The sequence below is a fragment of the Lucilia sericata genome, unplaced genomic scaffold (genome assembly GCF_015586225.1).
Source record: "Lucilia sericata isolate MDLA Ls3-8-SP2 unplaced genomic scaffold, ASM1558622v1 Contig001885F_arrow, whole genome shotgun sequence".
Taxonomy (NCBI): Eukaryota; Metazoa; Arthropoda; class Insecta; order Diptera; family Calliphoridae; genus Lucilia; species Lucilia sericata.
Genome location: NW_023995772.1, coordinates 17321 through 35616, shown reverse-complemented (window position 1 = coordinate 35616; position 18296 = coordinate 17321). Strand labels below are relative to the sequence as shown.

The 18296-nt window shown below is 30.9% G+C and overlaps 2 protein-coding genes across 3 annotated transcripts in view; one reads left to right on the top strand and one right to left on the bottom strand.

The window, feature by feature from the left end:
• The window catches only part of LOC119612951 (glutamine-dependent NAD(+) synthetase), a 38224-nt gene extending 36613 nt beyond the window's left edge, over nt 1-1611 (bottom strand). Inside the window, exon 1 of the mRNA XM_037968845.1 lies at nt 1577-1611. The gene's annotated coding sequence lies outside the window, so the exon portion shown is untranslated. The remainder of the gene's footprint in view (nt 1-1576) is intronic.
• LOC119612952 (cytosolic carboxypeptidase Nna1-like) overlaps nt 1-18296 on the top strand; it is a 46279-nt gene that overhangs the window by 20020 nt on the left and 7963 nt on the right. The window contains exon 1 of one of the 2 annotated variants that reach the window (XM_037968847.1): nt 12188-12780. The exons of the other annotated variant lie outside the window; for it this stretch is intronic. Within the exon in view, the coding sequence (XP_037824775.1) occupies nt 12762-12780 (19 nt within the window). The 5' untranslated portion in view covers nt 12188-12761. Of the gene's footprint in view, nt 1-12187; nt 12781-18296 lie in introns of those variants that run through there. 2 annotated transcript variants of the gene reach the window in all.

Here is an 18296-nt window from a genome sequence, read left to right as displayed (position 1 = left end):
AAAATCCTTTTTTTCGTTAATCTCAAGGTTTATTTTTTATGTTCTCTGCACTTTGTGTATGTGTAGTGCCAAACTAACAGTAAAATATTTTATATCAACATCCGGTCGAAAGGAAATAACGGAAATTGAAAAGGATTTTGTGATTTATTTCAAACGTGTTGTATAAAGACAAACGAGTCGGTTACAAAAGAAATCAATGAGTGTAAAAAATGTGTTACTTTAAAATGTTTCTTAGTTGAAGTGTTGAAAATAATTGTTTTGTGAAAATGGATTTGGGCGGTCGAGTGCAATTTTTACAAGCTCAACTATTTCCGGTATGTCCACTGACACCCTTAACGGCGGGAGGAAGAGGTAAATTGTAAATGTGAAATCACTAAAAATTAAAAAAAATATATGTTGTTAAACAACATCAGTAATGTACCGGCAGACGGTACCGGCAAAAACCGGTAACATTGTAAACACAAATAAAATTATTCTCATTTACTAATTTGTGGATTGAAGTGTAAATAAGGGACAACTTATAGCAAGAGTTTATAGTCTAGACTAATTTTAGAATAAACTATTTTTTAGACTATAGTCTGGACTTAAAATAAACTATAGTCTGTTCAGTTCTAGTTTAGTTCTAGTTCAGTTCTGGTTCAGTTCTAGTTCAGTTCTAGTTCAGTTCTAGTTCAGTTCTAGTTCAGTTCTAGTTCAGTTCTAGTTCAGTTCTAGTTCAGTTCTAGTTCAGTTCTAGTTCAGTTCTAGTTCAGTTCTAGTTCAGTTCTAGTTCAGTTCTAGTTCAGTTCTAGTTCAGTTCTAGTTCAGTTCTAGTTCAGTTCTAGTTCAGTTCTAGTTCAGTTCTAGTTCAGTTCTAGTAGTTCAGTTCTAGTTCAGTTCTAGTTCAGTTCTAGTTCAGTTCTAGTTCAGTTCTAGTTCTTCTAGTTCAGTTCTAGTTCAGTTCTAGTTCAGTTCTAGTTCAGTTAGTCTAGAACTAGGGAATAGACTATGGTATCCTATGCCTAAATAATAGAATAGACTACAGTCTGGACTATAGAGTAGACTATAGCCTGGACTAAAGAATAGACTATAGTCTCGACTAAAGAATAGGCTATAATCTGGTCTAAAAATTATACTATAGCCTGTCTATAGAATATACTATAGTCTTGACTATAGAATACACTATGGACTATAGATTAGAATAGACTATAGAATAGTCTATAGAATAGACCATAGTCTGGACTATAGTTTGGATTATAGAAGAGACTATGCAGTAAACTATAGTATATAGATTAGTGTAGTATAGATTAGTTTGTAGTCTGGATCATAGAATATACTACACTCTGGACTATAATATAGGCTATAGTCTGAACTATAATATAGACTATAGTCTGAACTATAAGATAGACTATAGTCTGGTATATATGTATGTATGTTAGACTATAGTCTTGACTATAAGTTATGCTATAGATTAGACGATAGAGTAGATAATTATCTGGAATATAAAATAACGTAACCTTGAAAATTAATTTTACTCTGTAAAAAATCGATCTTTATAGGTTCGGGATTTGATATATTTTTTTCAATTACTACTCACTTTTTATGGTTTTAATAACATACAAAAAGAAATCTGTAAAGAAAAAAAGAAAATGTAATTAATATTTCAATAATTATAACTTGCAGGCAAATATCATTGCACATACATATTTACTTTTTAATATGGCGTAATAAAAACTCAAACTTAAAAAAAACATAATTATGCAAAGCATATTAATATTTATGATTCAACCTTAACCAATATATTTTTCTACTTCATACCCATAAATATTTTACTTTTTTTTATATAATTTTTTTCTTTCTTGCAAAATGTCACCACCAACGCATAACTGATGCGATGACAACCAATATTTTATGCAAAATAAAACAAATTAAAACGTTATAAAGGAAAATTTCATTATTTGTTTATTTATTACTATAAAACTGCTAAAAACAAATACAAAAATCTAATGTCACCAACAACTTAAATAGAGTTGATAATCTAAAAATACTAAGTATGAGTCAATTAGCAATTTGCTATTGACAGTTAACTAATTAATAAGCAAATAATTTCTTATTTAATCGGGCCAATAATTTGTTTAGTCAACATAATGAATGATTGATTAATTTGTTTGTTTTTCAAATTATTTTTATAAAGGATTTATATGAATAACGTGATTTGTTTAGGGACACGTGTTGGATGTTTTTGTAGAATATCAAGATTTTTGTACAAAAATTTAAGAGAGAAATATTTTGTAGCTTTAAAAAAATTCTTTTCATGTTTAGTTTTCCAATTAAATTTAATTTCGTTTTTAATGTCTCAATCAACATCTCTGCGATAAATCATTGTCGATTATTAATAAACCATAAATTTCATTTAAAAACACCCCAAATGAAACTTGACCATCTATATAGAATTTTCATTTGGATGTGTACAAAATGAATTATGAATATAAATTCATTGCCATCACTAGAAATAGTTGATGCAGCATAAGATTTTAATTAATTGGGCATAAAATATGCAAAAGTGCAGCAATAAATGGCAAATTATGGCAAAATTAAATAATACATAAATGCATAATGAAGAATGACCATGGAAAATGGAAACTATAGTCGAGACTATTGACAAGACTATAGTCCAGACTATAGACAAGAATATCGTCCTGACTATAGTCAAGATTATAGACAAGACTGCAGACAAGACCATAGTCCCTATTATAGGCCAGACTATAGTTCAGATTATAGACGAGACTACGGTCCAGACTAGAGACAGGATTATAGTCCAAACTATAGACAAGACCATAGTTCAAACTATAGACAAGACTATAGTCCAGGCTATAGATAAGACTATAGATAAGACTATAGATAAGACTATAGTACAGACTATAGACAAGACTACAGTACAGGCTTTAGAACAAATTGTAGTACAGACTACAGACAAGATTAATGTCCATACTATAGTCCAGAATATATACAAGAATACAGTCCAGACAATAGACAAGACTATAGCACAGACTATAAAAGATACTATAGTCCAGACTATAGGCAAGAATCTAGTCCAGACTATAGAAAAGGCTATAGCCCGGACCAAAAACGGGAATAAAGTCCAGGCTATAGACAAGACTATAGTCTAGACTATAAACAATACTATAGGACAGACTATAGATAGGACGATAGACAAGAATATAGTCCAGACTTCAGAAAATACTATAGTCCAGACTATAGGCAAGACTATAGTCCAGATTATACACAAGACTATAGTGCAGACTATAGACAATACAATAATCCAGACTATAAAGACTATAGTCCAGGCTATAGATAAGACTATAGACACAACTGTAGTCCAGACTATAGTTCAGACTATACACAAGACTATAGCCCAGACTATAAACGATACTATAGTCCAGGCTATAGACAAGACTATAGTCTAGACTAAAAGCAAAACTATAATAGTGCAGACTATAGACAAAACTATAATTCAGACTATAGACAAGACAATAGTCCAGCCAATAGATAAGACTATAGTTCAGACTATAGACAAGACTTTAGTCCAGGCTATAGACAAGAGTATAGCCCAGCCTATAAACCATACTATAGTCCAGGCTATAGACACGACTATAGACACGACTATAGTCCAGACTACAGACAAGACTATAGATAAGACTATAGTCCAGGCTAAAGATAAGACTATAGTCCAGACTATAGACAAGACTAAAGACGAGACTATAGTCCAGACTATAGACGAGGCTATAGTCCAGACTATAGACAAGACTATAGAGCAGACCATAGACAAAACTTCATTCCAGACTATAGACAAAACTATATCGCTTGATGCGATAAAGCACAAGCAAAAGTTTGTAGCACAAAGCTTCGCTTGTAGCAGGCACTCTGACATCAGCCTAAGACTATAATCAAGACTATAGACAAGACTAAAGACGAGACTATAGTCCAGACTATAGACAAGACTATAGTCCAGACTATAGACAAGACTATAGTCCAGACTATAGACAAGACTACAGACAATACTATAGTCCAGACCATGGACAAGACTATAGACGAGAATATAGTCCAGACTATAGTCCCGCATATAGTCCAGACTATAGATAAGATCATAGTCTAAACTATAGACAAGACTATAGTCTTGTCAAAACTGTAGTCAATTCATAGTCCATACTGTAAACATGACTTAATAAGTCATGTCTGCAAACAAGACAAGTATGTAAAAGTGAGATTATATTCCATTCTCGAGCCATCAGTCTACGGTAGACTAGTCTATAAAGATTCTTTTCGAATTTCATTTTTATAGGGCACTTTTCTATAAAACTATGACTGCGTGTTATTTAGTTTTCATTATAGTTTTTCTATTTTAAAATATTTTGTGTTTATTTAGCTATTTTTTCCTAAATTTTTAATTATTTTGTATAAATAAATACAAGCAGTTGTTTTTAGCATATTTTTCCGTTGCAATTATTTAGGTAATTTTTGTGTAAAATATTTATTTTTATAAAAATAATATATTTTATGGCAAAATTTGTTATGGTTAAATGCACATTTCTGGCAAACAATATTATTAATTGCTCCACAAATGTTAAAATTTTATGATTTTAATATGTAAATGTGTTGCAAAATTTTTGTAAAAGGAATTTTAAGTAATTAGGATGAATAAATAAATACTAATGAAATATTTATTCAATGAACATTAGCAACACCGTCAATTACAGGACGTGTTTATAACTTATTGTTGAAAAAATCCCACTGTGCCTTACAAACTCAATAATACATTTAAAATCTAACTAATTAATAATAAACTAATAATCTATTGTTTATTTTAGATAAATACCATATTATACCATTTTTAATTAAACCATTAAATCCAACCACTAGAACGTATAAGTATCATTAAATTAAATGAATCTATACAACACTCATACGCCACCAAACTTAAATTTAGTCATTTAAAACCCTTATAAAAACTACAAAACTAAAATTCCAAAAATACAAAAACAACAATAGGAAAATATAGTATAAAGGAATCTATGTCGAATTTAAAGAAAAGTACAGAGATAAATAGATGAGCATAATAAAAACACATACACACACATGGAAATAAAAGCTTTTTTTACGCTATCAGAACGAGTAGTAGTACAAAGCTTAAAACTTTGATAAAGATTTTAATGTTCTCTTTTGTTTGCTACTGCTTATATTTAATACTTTTGTGGTACTACTGGACGAGATCATAACTAAAACCTGAACTACAACTAAACTATAACTGAACTAGAACTGAACTAGAACTAAACTAGAACTAAACTAGAACTGAACTAGAACTGAACTAAAACTGAACTAGAACTGAACTAGAACTGAACTAGAACTGAACTAGAACTGAACTAGAACTGAACTAGAACTGAACTAGAACTGAACTGGAACTAGAACTGACCTAGAACTGAACTAGAACTGAACTAGAACTGAACTAGAACTGAACTAGAACTGAACTAGAACTGAACTAGAACTGAACTAGAACTGAACTAGAACTGAACTAGAACTGAACTAGAACTGAACTAGAACTGAACTAGAACTGAACTAGAACTGAACTAGAACTGAACTAGAACTGAACTAGAACTGAACTAGAACTGAACTAGAACTGAACTAGAACTGAACTAGAACTGAACTAGAACTGAACTAGAACTGAACTAGAACTGAACTAGAACTGAACTAGAACTGAACTAGAACTCAACTAGAACTAAACTAGAACTGAACTAGAACTGAACTAGAACTGAACTAGAACTCAACTAGAACTGAACTAGAACTGAACTAGAACTGAACTAGAACTGAACCAGAACTGAACTAGAACTAGAACTAGAACTGAACTAGAACCGAACTAGAATAGAACTAGAAGTTGAATCCTATACGAGACTACAGAAGAAACTATTATCCCCTTTTTACCACCTTCGTGTAGAACCTCTCTCATCACATGTGTTCGCTCACAAGGCAATTCCTTTGTTATCGTGTTTCTCGTGTATTATAATGGATTTGTTTGCTTTAAAAATATACAAAAACATAAACAACAACAGAAAAAAAGAGAAAGAAAAAAACTAGAGAAAAATAAAACTTAAAGAAGAAGAAAAATGAAAACAAAATCTTAAAAACAAAAACGACCATAATAACAAATAATAAATAAAAAATTTTGTTTGTATTTCTTATTGTTTTTTCAGCCGTTTCTTCTTTTTTTTTTTTTTTTTTGCACAACACAAATTGTGCGAATATACAAGGTCAATGTTTTTTTTCTGCTCTCTTAATACATTTTATGTTCATGTATGAGAAACCAACATACTTATACATACATACACATGTGTTTTTAATACATTTTGTTAAATAGATATGGTTAGATTAAATGTAAAGGGACTAAATCAAGTTTTTGCTTTAGAATGTTAGAAATATGTATTTGACTGAGTTTTTTTTTTTTTTTTTGTAATTTACTTAAGGTATTTATAACTTCTTCGAGTTATAAATATTTTTTGAAAATTTCGATATCTTATAAAGTTTTGTTTTGATTTTTATAAAATTTGTATGAAAAATCTAAAGTTATGAAGTATTATGTTTAATATAATTTACTGGGTTAGGGCCTTTTATATTTCAATTAACGTTAATATGCCATTTGTTGTTTTCATTTGAACCCCATAAAGGAGGGCAACAGAAATAATAATAATAAAAACTACAACAACATTAAGAAAAATTAAACATATAAACCACACATGGTTTAATATTTTTATTAGTCTACTTTTTTTACATACAAACATGCAATCAAAATTCATTGTGTATGAAGAATGTGTATGTATACAAGAATACTTATATACATTCTATACACATGATGTACATATTTACATACATTTATCTACATACAAATGAGTGGGAGTTTTTGTGTAAAAGAATGCACAGTTTAAAACAAAATAAAACTTTTTTTTTTCGCATGGACCAGAGTTCAAATGCAATTGTCATCTAATAATCTGATCTTATGATATCTTTTCTCATTCAACATTTATTTCTATTCCCATGTTCCCTATGGATAGGATGATACCACGTAACTAACTTAATTGTTCATAAGATATGATGAAGCTGATATTGATTGACATCATGACTTCTTGTTGGAAAAATATTAGTTACGTGGTATCAAACTTTCATTATCAATAAGATTTGGCACAATTCTAAATGACACTCATACTTGTTTATTTAGTAATTTGCCCTACAGTATGTTTTCATTATTACAATATGTTTTTATTTTTGTTGGTTTTAGTATAAATTTAATATTGTTTGCCTTGCAATTACAACAAGTTCAGGGCTATTTTTCTGTGTTCGTGCCACAATTTTTTATATTTATGTATGTATATTTTTATATTGTTGTGTTTCAACATTATGTACATTTTCTGGCCGCAAATTACTAGATTTTTATTGGTTTTAAGTGTCAAGTGATTTAGGTGGGGAGCAGGGGGATTTTCTGGGATAAGATTTCGGGGGGGAGGAGGATGCGGGAGGGACGCAGGAAGGGGGAAAGGCGGGAAGAAGGGAAAGAAGAAGAAGAAAGGGAAGGGGGAGGGAAGGGAAAGGGGGAAGGCAGAAGGAACGGAAGAAAAGGGGACGCGCGCAACAAGAAAAGAACGAACGAACGAACGCGAAGAACGAACGAAACGAACGAACGAACGAACGAACGAACGAACGAACGAACGAACGAACGAACGAACGAACGAACGAACGAACGAACGAACGAACGAACGAACGAACGAACGAACGAACGAACGAACGAACGAACGAACGAACGAACGAACGAACGAAACGAACGAACGAAAAAGAACGAACGAACGAACGAACGAACGAACGAACGAACGAACGAACGAACGAACGAACGAAGAACGAACGAACGAAACGAACTAAACGAACGAACGAACGAACGAACGAACGAACGAACGAACGAACGAACGAACGAAGACGAACGAACGAACGAACGAACGAGAACGAACGAACGAACGAACGAACGAACGAACGAACGAATAAGAAACGAACGAAAGAACGAACGAACGAACGAACGAACGAACGAACGAACGAAACGAAAGAACGAAACGAATAACTAACGAACTAAAAAACGAAAACGAACGAAACGAATAACTAACGAACGAACTAACGAACGAACGAACGACTAACGAACTAACTAACTAAAACTAACTAACGAAAAACTAACGAAACTAACTAACTAACTAACTAACGAACTAACTAACAACTAAGAACTAACTAACTAACAACTAACTAACTAACTAACTAACTAACTAACTAACTAACTAACTAACTAACTAACTAACTAACTAACTAACTAACTACTAACTAACTAAACTAACTAACTAACTAACTAACTAACTAACTAACTAACTAACTACTAACTAACTAACTACTACTAACTAACTAACTAGACTATAGGCAAGACAGTACCCCAGAGTATAGGCAAGTCTATAGCCCAGACTACAGACAACATTATAGCCCAGACTGTACAGAAGACTATAGTCCAGCCTGTAGACAAGACAATAGCCCAGACTATACACAAGACTATATCCAGACTAAAGACAAAACTATAGTCCAAACTATAGACAAGATTTTAGCCCAGACTTAGACAAGACCATAGCCCAGACTGTCGTACCCTCTATAGGCCACACTATATACAAGACTATAGGTAATCGAATAGTCCAGTCCAGCAGTTCACAAGATAATGTTATAGTCTGGACTTTATATGTAGATCCAGACTGAAGACAAAACTATAGTCCAGACTATAGACAATAATATAGTCTAAACAAGACTATAATCCAAAATACAGACAAAACTATAGTACAGACCATAGGCAAGACTATACTCCAGACTATAGACAAGACCATAGCCCAGACTGTAGTCCACAATATAGGCAAGAGTATAGCCCAGACTATAGACAAGACTATAGTAGAGACTATATACAAAACTATAGGTAATCGAATAGTCCAGTCCAGCAGTATACAAGATAATGTTATAGTCTGGTCTGGATAATGTTATAGTGCAGACTATAGTCTAGACTTTATATGTAGATATAGACTAGACTATAAACAAGACAAAAGTCCTTCGCATAGTTCAGTATGTAGGAAATACTTCACTCAGCACTATAGACAAGACTATAATACATATTGTAGACTATATACATATAATCCGGTGTGTTCAAGCTAAAACTTAGTTAGCTTGAAAACAGTAAGTGGAAAAAATATTCTCTATTAAGGTATTATTAGTTCTATATTTATAGAAAATTCAAAAATTGTTTTCAAAAGATTTAAATTGACAAAATTTTACCAATTCTCAAATGCCTAACTTTTGCTAGTGACGTATACGTAACATTTATATGTAAATATTAAGTATACTCTAAAAAATACTTAAAAAAGCCATAATAAATCTTAAAGAAAAGTAAAATATTAATTAAAAAAAATATTAAAAAATAATTGCAAAGATATCTTTAAGAGCTTATTATTATATTCGCCACCATAATTGTACTACTTAAAGCCAACCAGCCAGTCAGTCAAGCAACCAAAAATAAATTTATGACTTACTTGATAATGAAATTTCCATAATGTAAATAATAAATAAAGAAAATTTATAATAATTACGGTAATAAAAATGAATTTTTTACACACAAAAGCAAAAAAAAAAATATATAAGAAAAAAAAATATTACGTTAAATATACAAAATAAAGCTTTAAATAATACGCTTATGAAAAGAACAGCAAATAATAATGAAAAGAAAAATTGTATAGTAAAAGGAAATAAAACAGCCCACACAATGACTGACACGAGCCAGCGGTCAAACTGAACAATGACCAACAAAATGAAATAAAACACAGAAAGAAAGGAGACGAAACAGAAATAAACAGCTGATGTGAAAGTAAAGAGAGAACTATTTATTGAGATAATAAAGCGCAAAATCCAAGAAAGTTTTTGGCAAAGAGATAGAGAAGTGTAAGTGAGAGAGAGATAGAGAGAGAGAAAAAGTTTTGTCTATGATAAACAGAGAGTAAATATAGATTTAGAAACATATGCTAGAAGTTGAAGGTACTTTTTGTTAGTTAAAATATAGAGAAGTACTTTGGTTTAGTGTAGGGAGTAATTTATAGAATAGTATAAAGTCTAATCCGTAGACTAGTATATTGTCTAATCCATAGTCTATTGTCTAGTTCATAGACTAGTCTATTGACTAATCCATAGACTAGACTTTTGAAAAGGCTATTGACTAATCTATAGACTAGTCTATTGACTAATCCATAGACTAGTCTATTGACTAATCCATAAACTAGTCTATTGACTAATCTGTAGACTAGTCTACTGAATAATCTATAGAATCGTCTATTGACAAGGCTATTAACTAATCTATAGACTATTCTATTGTTCAATTCATAGACGAGTCTATTGTCTAGTCCATAGACTAGTCTATTGACTAATACATATATTGACTAATGAATAGACTAGTTTATTGACTAACCTATAGGCTAGTCTATTGACTAATCTATAGACAAATCAATTGACTAATCTATGGACTAGTCTATTGACTAATCTAAAGTCTAGTTTATTGACTATTGAATAGTCTATACTCTAGTCCATAGACTAGTCTATTGTCTAATCCATAGTCTATTGTCTAGTTCATATACTAGTCTATTGACTAATCTATAGACAGTACTATTGTCTAATCTATAGACAAGACTATTGACTAATCAATTGACTAGTCTCTTGACTAATCCATAGACTAGTCTATTGACTAATCCATAGACTAGTCTATTGACTAATCCATAGACTAGTCTATTGACTAATCCCTAGACTAGTCTATTGACAAGGCTATTGACTAATCTATAGACTAGTCTATTGTCTAATCCATAGACGAGTCGATTGTCTAGTCTATAGACTAGTCTATTGACTAATCCATAGACTAGTCTATTGACTAATCCATAGACTAGTCTATTGACTTGTCCATAGACTAGTCTATTGACTAATCTATAGACTAGCCTAATGATTAATCTATAGACAAGTCTACTGACTAATCCATAGAATAGTCTATTGGCAAGGCTATTAACTAATCTATAGACTATTCTATTGTTCAATCCATAGACGAGCCAATTGTCTAGTCCATAGACTAGTCTATCGACTAATCCATAGACTAGTCTATTGACTAATCAATAGACTAGTCTATTGACTAATCTAAAGGCTAGTCTATTGACTAATCTGTAGACTAGTTTATTGACTAATCTATAGACAAGTAAATTGACTAATCTATGGACTAGTCTATTGACTAATCTATAGACTAGTTTATTGACTAATCTATGGACTAGTCTAATGACTAATCTATAGACAAGTCTATTAACTAATCTATAGACTGGTCTATTGACTAATCTATAGACTAATCTATTGACTAATCAATAGACTAGTCTATTGACAAACATGTAGACTAGAGTATTGAATAATATAAATACTAGTCTATTGACTATTCTATTGAATAATCTAAAGACTAGTCTATTGACTAATCTATAGCTACACTGAGTACAAGTCTATTGACTATTTTGAACTATTCTATTGTGTACTAGTCTACTATTGAGTACTGTAAAAAGTACTATACTACTAAATTTCCCATTGCACTTAAAAAGTACAATTCCAACATATCCTTTGTCTGTCAATAGCTTGAAAAAAAAGCTTAAAAGCTTTTTCATAGCTCTCTTTATAACTAGAAAATGCACACATCTAATAACATTTGCAAATAAAACAATAATACAAAACTTGTAAAAGCTCTCAAACTGACAACTGTAGCCCACCTTTTAATTTAACACATAGAACAACAACAACTTAACCTCATTATTATGCTAGCAGTTAACATTATGATCATTAATGTAAAAAATACAACAACAAAAAACAATAAATAAATGACTAGAGAAAAAATAAAAAGTTTAATTAAGAAAATTTACTCGCAAACACACGAAAGAAAATCATCAAAACAATAATAAACAAACACACAAATGAACACATACAAATTACAGCACACAACATTGACACACACACACACACCCATACTTATAGACAGCCCACCCAATACAAATTTTCATTTTGGTGCAGCAGCAGCAGCAAGCAATTGTTGTTGTTTGTGCTTCTTCTAGTATAGAAAGTTAAGGCAAAAAAAATAAAAGAAAAATGAAAACAACAACACACAATTTTCGCGCTGAATTCAGTTATCAACAAAACGAGCAACAGTCAAGTCGTCTTTTAAAAAGAACCGAGAAACAAGTGTAGAAAAAATTCTTAGAAAAAAAGTGGAAAATAAACTCGTATGTAAAGGAAAATAAGAAGAAGCTAAAAAATTTAACGGGATTTAAAAAACACAGTTAGATTTTTAAAAGAAAGTAAAAAAAAACGTGTGTGAAATTTTTACAATTTAAATTAAATTATAAGAAAGAAATTAAATAAATAAAAAGAAAATTTATAAAAAATTAGTTTCTTTTTAAAAGAAATTTAAAAAAGAAAAATATTTGAAAATTTTATAAGAAAAATTAAAAATAAAGTAAAAAAATCTTAGTGAAAGTGAAAAGAAAATAAAATTTTAAAATTCTATTAAATTTTTTTATAAAATTTACCAGAAAAAACGTATAATTCTTAGAAATTATTTACTTTGTATTGCTTTCTTTTTTTTGGAAATAAACTTTGACGTTTATTTTTTTTAAATGAAAGACAATCAAAAAGGTAAACAACATTTTTTTTTTGAAAATTAATAAAATTTTGAAAAATTTGTTATTTTGCCAAAAAAAACAACAAATTATGAAAATTATCATATAAAATTAGATGGAATTTATTTGTTAAATATTTTAATTATAAAATGAAAAATTTAACAAACAAGTGCCATCTTGAGTGATCTAAAAGCAGAATTTTAAGAATAAAGTTTAAAATGTTTATAAAATTTTTTAAAAAATACAATCAAAAGTAATTAAAAAATTGATGAAATATAAAGATCAATGTGGGAAAGAGTGAGTTTGTGAACAAATTTCCAGATCTTGGATACGTTAAAACGTCAAACTATTACATCTCAAGATCCATTTCAAAATTGACATAGGTGTAGTGCAGAGCAGTATTCTTGTTGAAGTTTAGATAGCGGAGCGTTCAAGTTCCTCTAGAAATACTGTCGCCAAATAATGCATTTAAAACTTTAAGAATTTTTGTTGGACAGTGGTGCAAAATCAGTTTTTTTGGGAAATAAATCTGGTATTTCTTAACGGCTGATCTGATAAAATTTTATACAGACTTAGATAAGGAGCATTTGCGTTAAGTTTTGAAAAAGGGGCGCCACAAATTTGTGACACTTTTTGTTTTAACATCCGATTTTAAAGACTTATACGATCTTATAAATTGTATATATTCTGGATCCTTATATATAGCAGAGTCGATTAAGTTATGTCCCTTTATGACTATGACTGTCTGTCTGTATGTTTGATGAAATCAATTTTCTGAAGAACTCAAACATCTTCGGGAACCAAATCTTCAATAATACTATCAAACGTGCTTTTGAGAACAATAACAGAGATATGAACAAAAATCCGAAAATTTCGTAAAACATATGAAAGTGAATGCATGAAAACAACAACAATATGCATCTTTATATAGTATATGTTGTTATTGTACGGAGTAAGAAAAAACGTTACGTATAAAGTTATATGTTGTTTTGGAGTTATTTTGGATAAAATCAAAGATGGAAGATTGTGCAAGGGAAAAAAATAAAACAAAATTTTAAACAAATGCATTTGTGCTGAAGTTTGAAACACACACACAATATATGTAGGTCCTACAATCAAGACAATAAAGAATACCAATTGGCTTAGTATCACTTTCAGATTTAGCTATGTCGGTCTGTACGTCCGTATGTCTGTCTGTATGTCTGTCTGTTTGTCTGTTTGTCTGTTTGTCTGTCTGTCTGTCTGTCTGTCTGTCTGTCTGTCTGTCTGTCTATCTGTCCAAGTAAAACTTGTGCGCACGCTACAGGTCGCAATCTTCAAGATAATTTGATAATTTGGCATATACACTTCTTTTGACCCAAACGGTCCATTATTTCAGCCACCATACAATCGTAACCCCAGAATAGTGGTTTTAAGTTCATAATTATGTTAAATGTTTCAGTATATCTATAAAAAGTCTAAATAACAGATTTTCGCAATGATCGGATCTCATTTAACCCTAGCCCCCATACAGAGCATGACTTGAAAAAAATTTTAACGCTTTTTTTTTTTTGAACACTTGCAACCAAAACTCACATTAACTACTTGCTTTAATTGCAAATAAAGTTCTTAAATTAAAACATAAAATCCCTTAATTTACTACAGTGTGGATTCCCTCTGATTTGTATTACAACATTATTCTTTAGTGTTTATTTTAAATCCACACCTCAATTAGGGATAAATTACAAAAAAAAAAAATTAAAAAAAATACAAAAACAAAGTGTTAGTAAAAAGGATTCTGTGTCAATCTTCACTTAGTATGTAAATCCTAGCAGTTTTTCAGGGAGTCAAAGTAAACCAATTCAGACACTTGATATTTTCAAATATAGAACAGCTGATTGACTCTAATTTATATATTTTTGGAGCCATACGCAAAACATCAGTAAACTTGTATTATCTAGTCTAGTCTATAGTCTAGTCTATAGTCTAGTCTAGTCTATAGTCTAGTCTATAGTCTAGTCTATAGTCTAGTCTATAGTCTAGTCTATAGTCTAGTCTATAGTCTAGTCTATAGTCTAGTCTATAGTCTAGTCTATAGTCTAGTCTATAGTCTAGTCTATAGTCTAGTCTATAGTCCTAGTCTATAGGTCTAGTAGTCTCGTCTAGTCGTCTAGTCTATTAGTCTAGCTATAGTCTAGTCTATAGTCTAGTCTATAGTCTAGTCTATAGTCTAGTCTATAGTCTAGTCTATAGTCTAGTCTATAGTCTAGTCTATAGTCTAGTCTATAGTCTAGTCTATAGTCTAGTCTATAGTCTAGTCTATAGTCTAGTCTATAGTCTAGTCTATAGTCTAGTCTATAGTCTAGTCTATAGTCTAGTCTATAGTCTAGTCTATAGTCTAGTCTATAGTCTAGTCTATAGTCTAGTCTATAGTCTAGTCTCTAGTCTAGTCTATAGTCTAGTCTATTAGTCTAGTCTATAGTCTAGTCTATAGTTCTAGTCTATAGTCTAGTCTATAGTCTAGTCTATAGTCTAGTCTATAGTCTAGTCTATAGTCTAGTCTATAGTCTAGTCTATAGTCTAGTCTATAGTCTAGTCTATAGTCTAGTCTATAGTCTAGTCTATAGTCTAGTCTATAGTCTAGTCTATAGTCTAGTCTATAGTCTAGTCTATAGTCTAGTCTATAGTCTAGTCTATAGTCTAGTCTATAGTCTAGTCTATAGTCTAGTCTATAGTCTAGTCTATAGTCTAGTCTATAGTCTAGTCTATAGTCTAGTCTATAGTCTAGTCTATAGTCTAGTCTATAGTCTAGTCTATAGTCTAGTCTATAGTCTAGTCTATAGTCTAGTCTATAGTCTAGTCTATAGTCTAGTCTATAGTCTAGTCTATAGTCTAGTCTATAGTCTAGTCTATAGTCTAGTCTATAGTCTAGTCTATAGTCTAGTCTATAGTCTAGTCTATAGTCTAGTCTATAGTTAGTCTATAGTCTAGTCTATAGTCTAGTCTATAGTCTAGTCTATAGTCTAGTCTATAGTCTAGTCTATAGTCTAGTCTATAGTCTAGTCTATAGTCTATTCTATAGTCTACAGTCTTGTATATAGTCTTGTATATAGTCTTGTATATAGTCTTGTATATAGCCTTGTCTAGTCTATAGAATATTCTATAGTCTAGTCTATAGTCTAGTCCATAGTCTAGTCTAGCGTCTAGTCTATAGTCTAGTCTATAGTTCTAGTCTAAAGTCTAGTCTATAGTATAGTCTATAGTCTAGTCTATAGTCTAGTCTATAGTCTAGTCTATAGTCTAGTCCATAGTCTAGTCTATAGTCTAGTCTATAGTCTAGTCTATAGTCTAGTCTAGTCTATAGTCTAGTCTATAGTCTTGTCTATAGTCTAGTCTATAGTCTAGTCTATAGTCTAGTCTATAGTTCTAGTCTATAGTCTAGTCTATAGTCTAGTCTATAGTCTAGTCTATAGTCTAGTCTATAGTCTAGTCTATAATCTAGTCTATAGTCTAGTCTATAGTCTAGTCTATAGTCTAGTCTATAATCTAGTCTATAGTCTATCCTACAGTCTATCCTACAGTCTATCCTATAGTCTATCCTACAGTCTCTCCTATAGTCTTGTCTATAGTCCAACATATCAGTTTTAAAATGTTTTTCTGTTTTGAACCTCAAAAGAAGAATTTTTAATTGTGAACCTTTCGATTGGTAAACGAAGTAAAGAATGACTGTAATTTTCAAGATTTGGGCCCAACACCCCGAACAACAGGGGCTATATACCAGCATTAAAAACAAATAAATGTAACACAAACTCACAAATGTACTTTTCATAATACTTAATATTGACAAATAAAGTCTTCTTTTTCTGCTTCTCAGACTCTTTGTTTGTGTTCATAAAAAAAACAGCAGCAACAACAATAAAAAATAAAAGTCAAACTTTATCATTAAAAACGGTAAAAATGTTTCTAAATGTGGCATCAAATGTTTCAGTCAGTCAGTCATTCATTCATCTACTTTCTCCCTCTCTACTTTTGTTATTTTATTTCATTTGCTTTTTCCTGTAACAAAAAACCCGCACTGGAAGACAAAATGAAGTGTCAGTCATTTCATACGAAGAGACACTAAAATAAATTCACTACAACATTTTTCTTTCTCCGTACCAGTAAGTGCAGTGTAATGTTGTAGTTGCTGTAACAGGAATACTAATACATATTTACTTACGTACTCATGTTTACACACTTGCACAGACAAATATTTAAGTATTGTTTTTGTCTACTTTTTTTAATACTCTCCTAAACATACACACATAAATATAACATCTCTTTCTCTACCACTTCCCACATAACAGTAAAACTCTTCAAACACGCACTCATCCTTTCCTGTAAGAGTTTTTCCCATAAACTATGAGAATATGTGGGAGCATAAGAAAACGCATTTAGTATTTGTTGTTTTTTTATTGTTCCTTTTTTATTTTTTTTACAACAAATTGTATGTGTGCTTTCTAAATTTAAGGACATACTTACCACTAATGACAAGTGAAGTTAAAAAAGCAGCATAAAATTGAAGAGCTTGGAAGTGGTTGAGTAAGGAGTTTGCAAATATTGTTAACTTCTTTTACTTTTTAAAGTCAACTGTAGGGTGCTAGGGTGTGCATTAGTTTCCATTATTTTATGGTTAATATTTAAAGGGGAGCAAATGTGTGTCTTGGGATTAAGAGTAAATAAGGAGGTTGGGTTTTTTGGAATAAGTTAAATACAGATTTTTAAGGAATGTTTATAATTGAGGTCACTTTTGTAAATAATGTTTTAAGGATTTTATTAACGCTCTTAGTTATTGATATACATATGTGATTTGTTAATGAAATTATATTTTAACAATTAGTTAAAGGCACTAAACCACTCAGAACAATTAAAAGGTTTGTATGTATGTTCGAATATATTTCAGTTCCAGTTCAGTTCTACTTTAGTTCTAGTTCAGTTCTAGTTCAGTTCTAGTTCAGTTCTAGTTCAGTTCTAGTTCAGTTCTAGTTCAGTTCTAGTTCAGTTCTAGTTCAGTTCTAGTTCAGTTCTAGTTCAGTTCTAGTTCGGTTCTAGTTCAGTTCTAGTTCAGTTCTAGTTCAGTTCTAGTTCAGTTCTAGTTCAGTTCTAGTTCAGTTCTAGTTCAGTTCTAGTTCAGTTCTAGTTCAGTTCTAGTTCAGTTCTAGTTAAGTTCTAGTTCAGTTCTAGTTCAGTTCTAGTTCAGTTCTAGTTCAGTTCTAGTTCAGTTCTAGTTCAGTTCCAGTTCAGTTCCAGTTCTAGTTCAGTTCTAGTTTCAGTTCTAGTTCAGTTCTAGATCAGTTCTAGTTCAGTTCTAGTTCAGTTCTAGTTCAGTTCTAGTTTCAGTTCTAGTTCAGTTCTAGTTCAGTTCTAGTTCAGTTCTAGTTCAGTTCTAGTTCAGTTTTCTAGTTCAGTTCTAGTTCAGTTCTAGTTCAGTTCTAGTTCAGTTCTAGTTCAGTTCTAGTTCAGTTCTAGTTCAGTTCTAGTTCAGTTCTAGTTCAGTTCTAGTTCAGTTCTAGT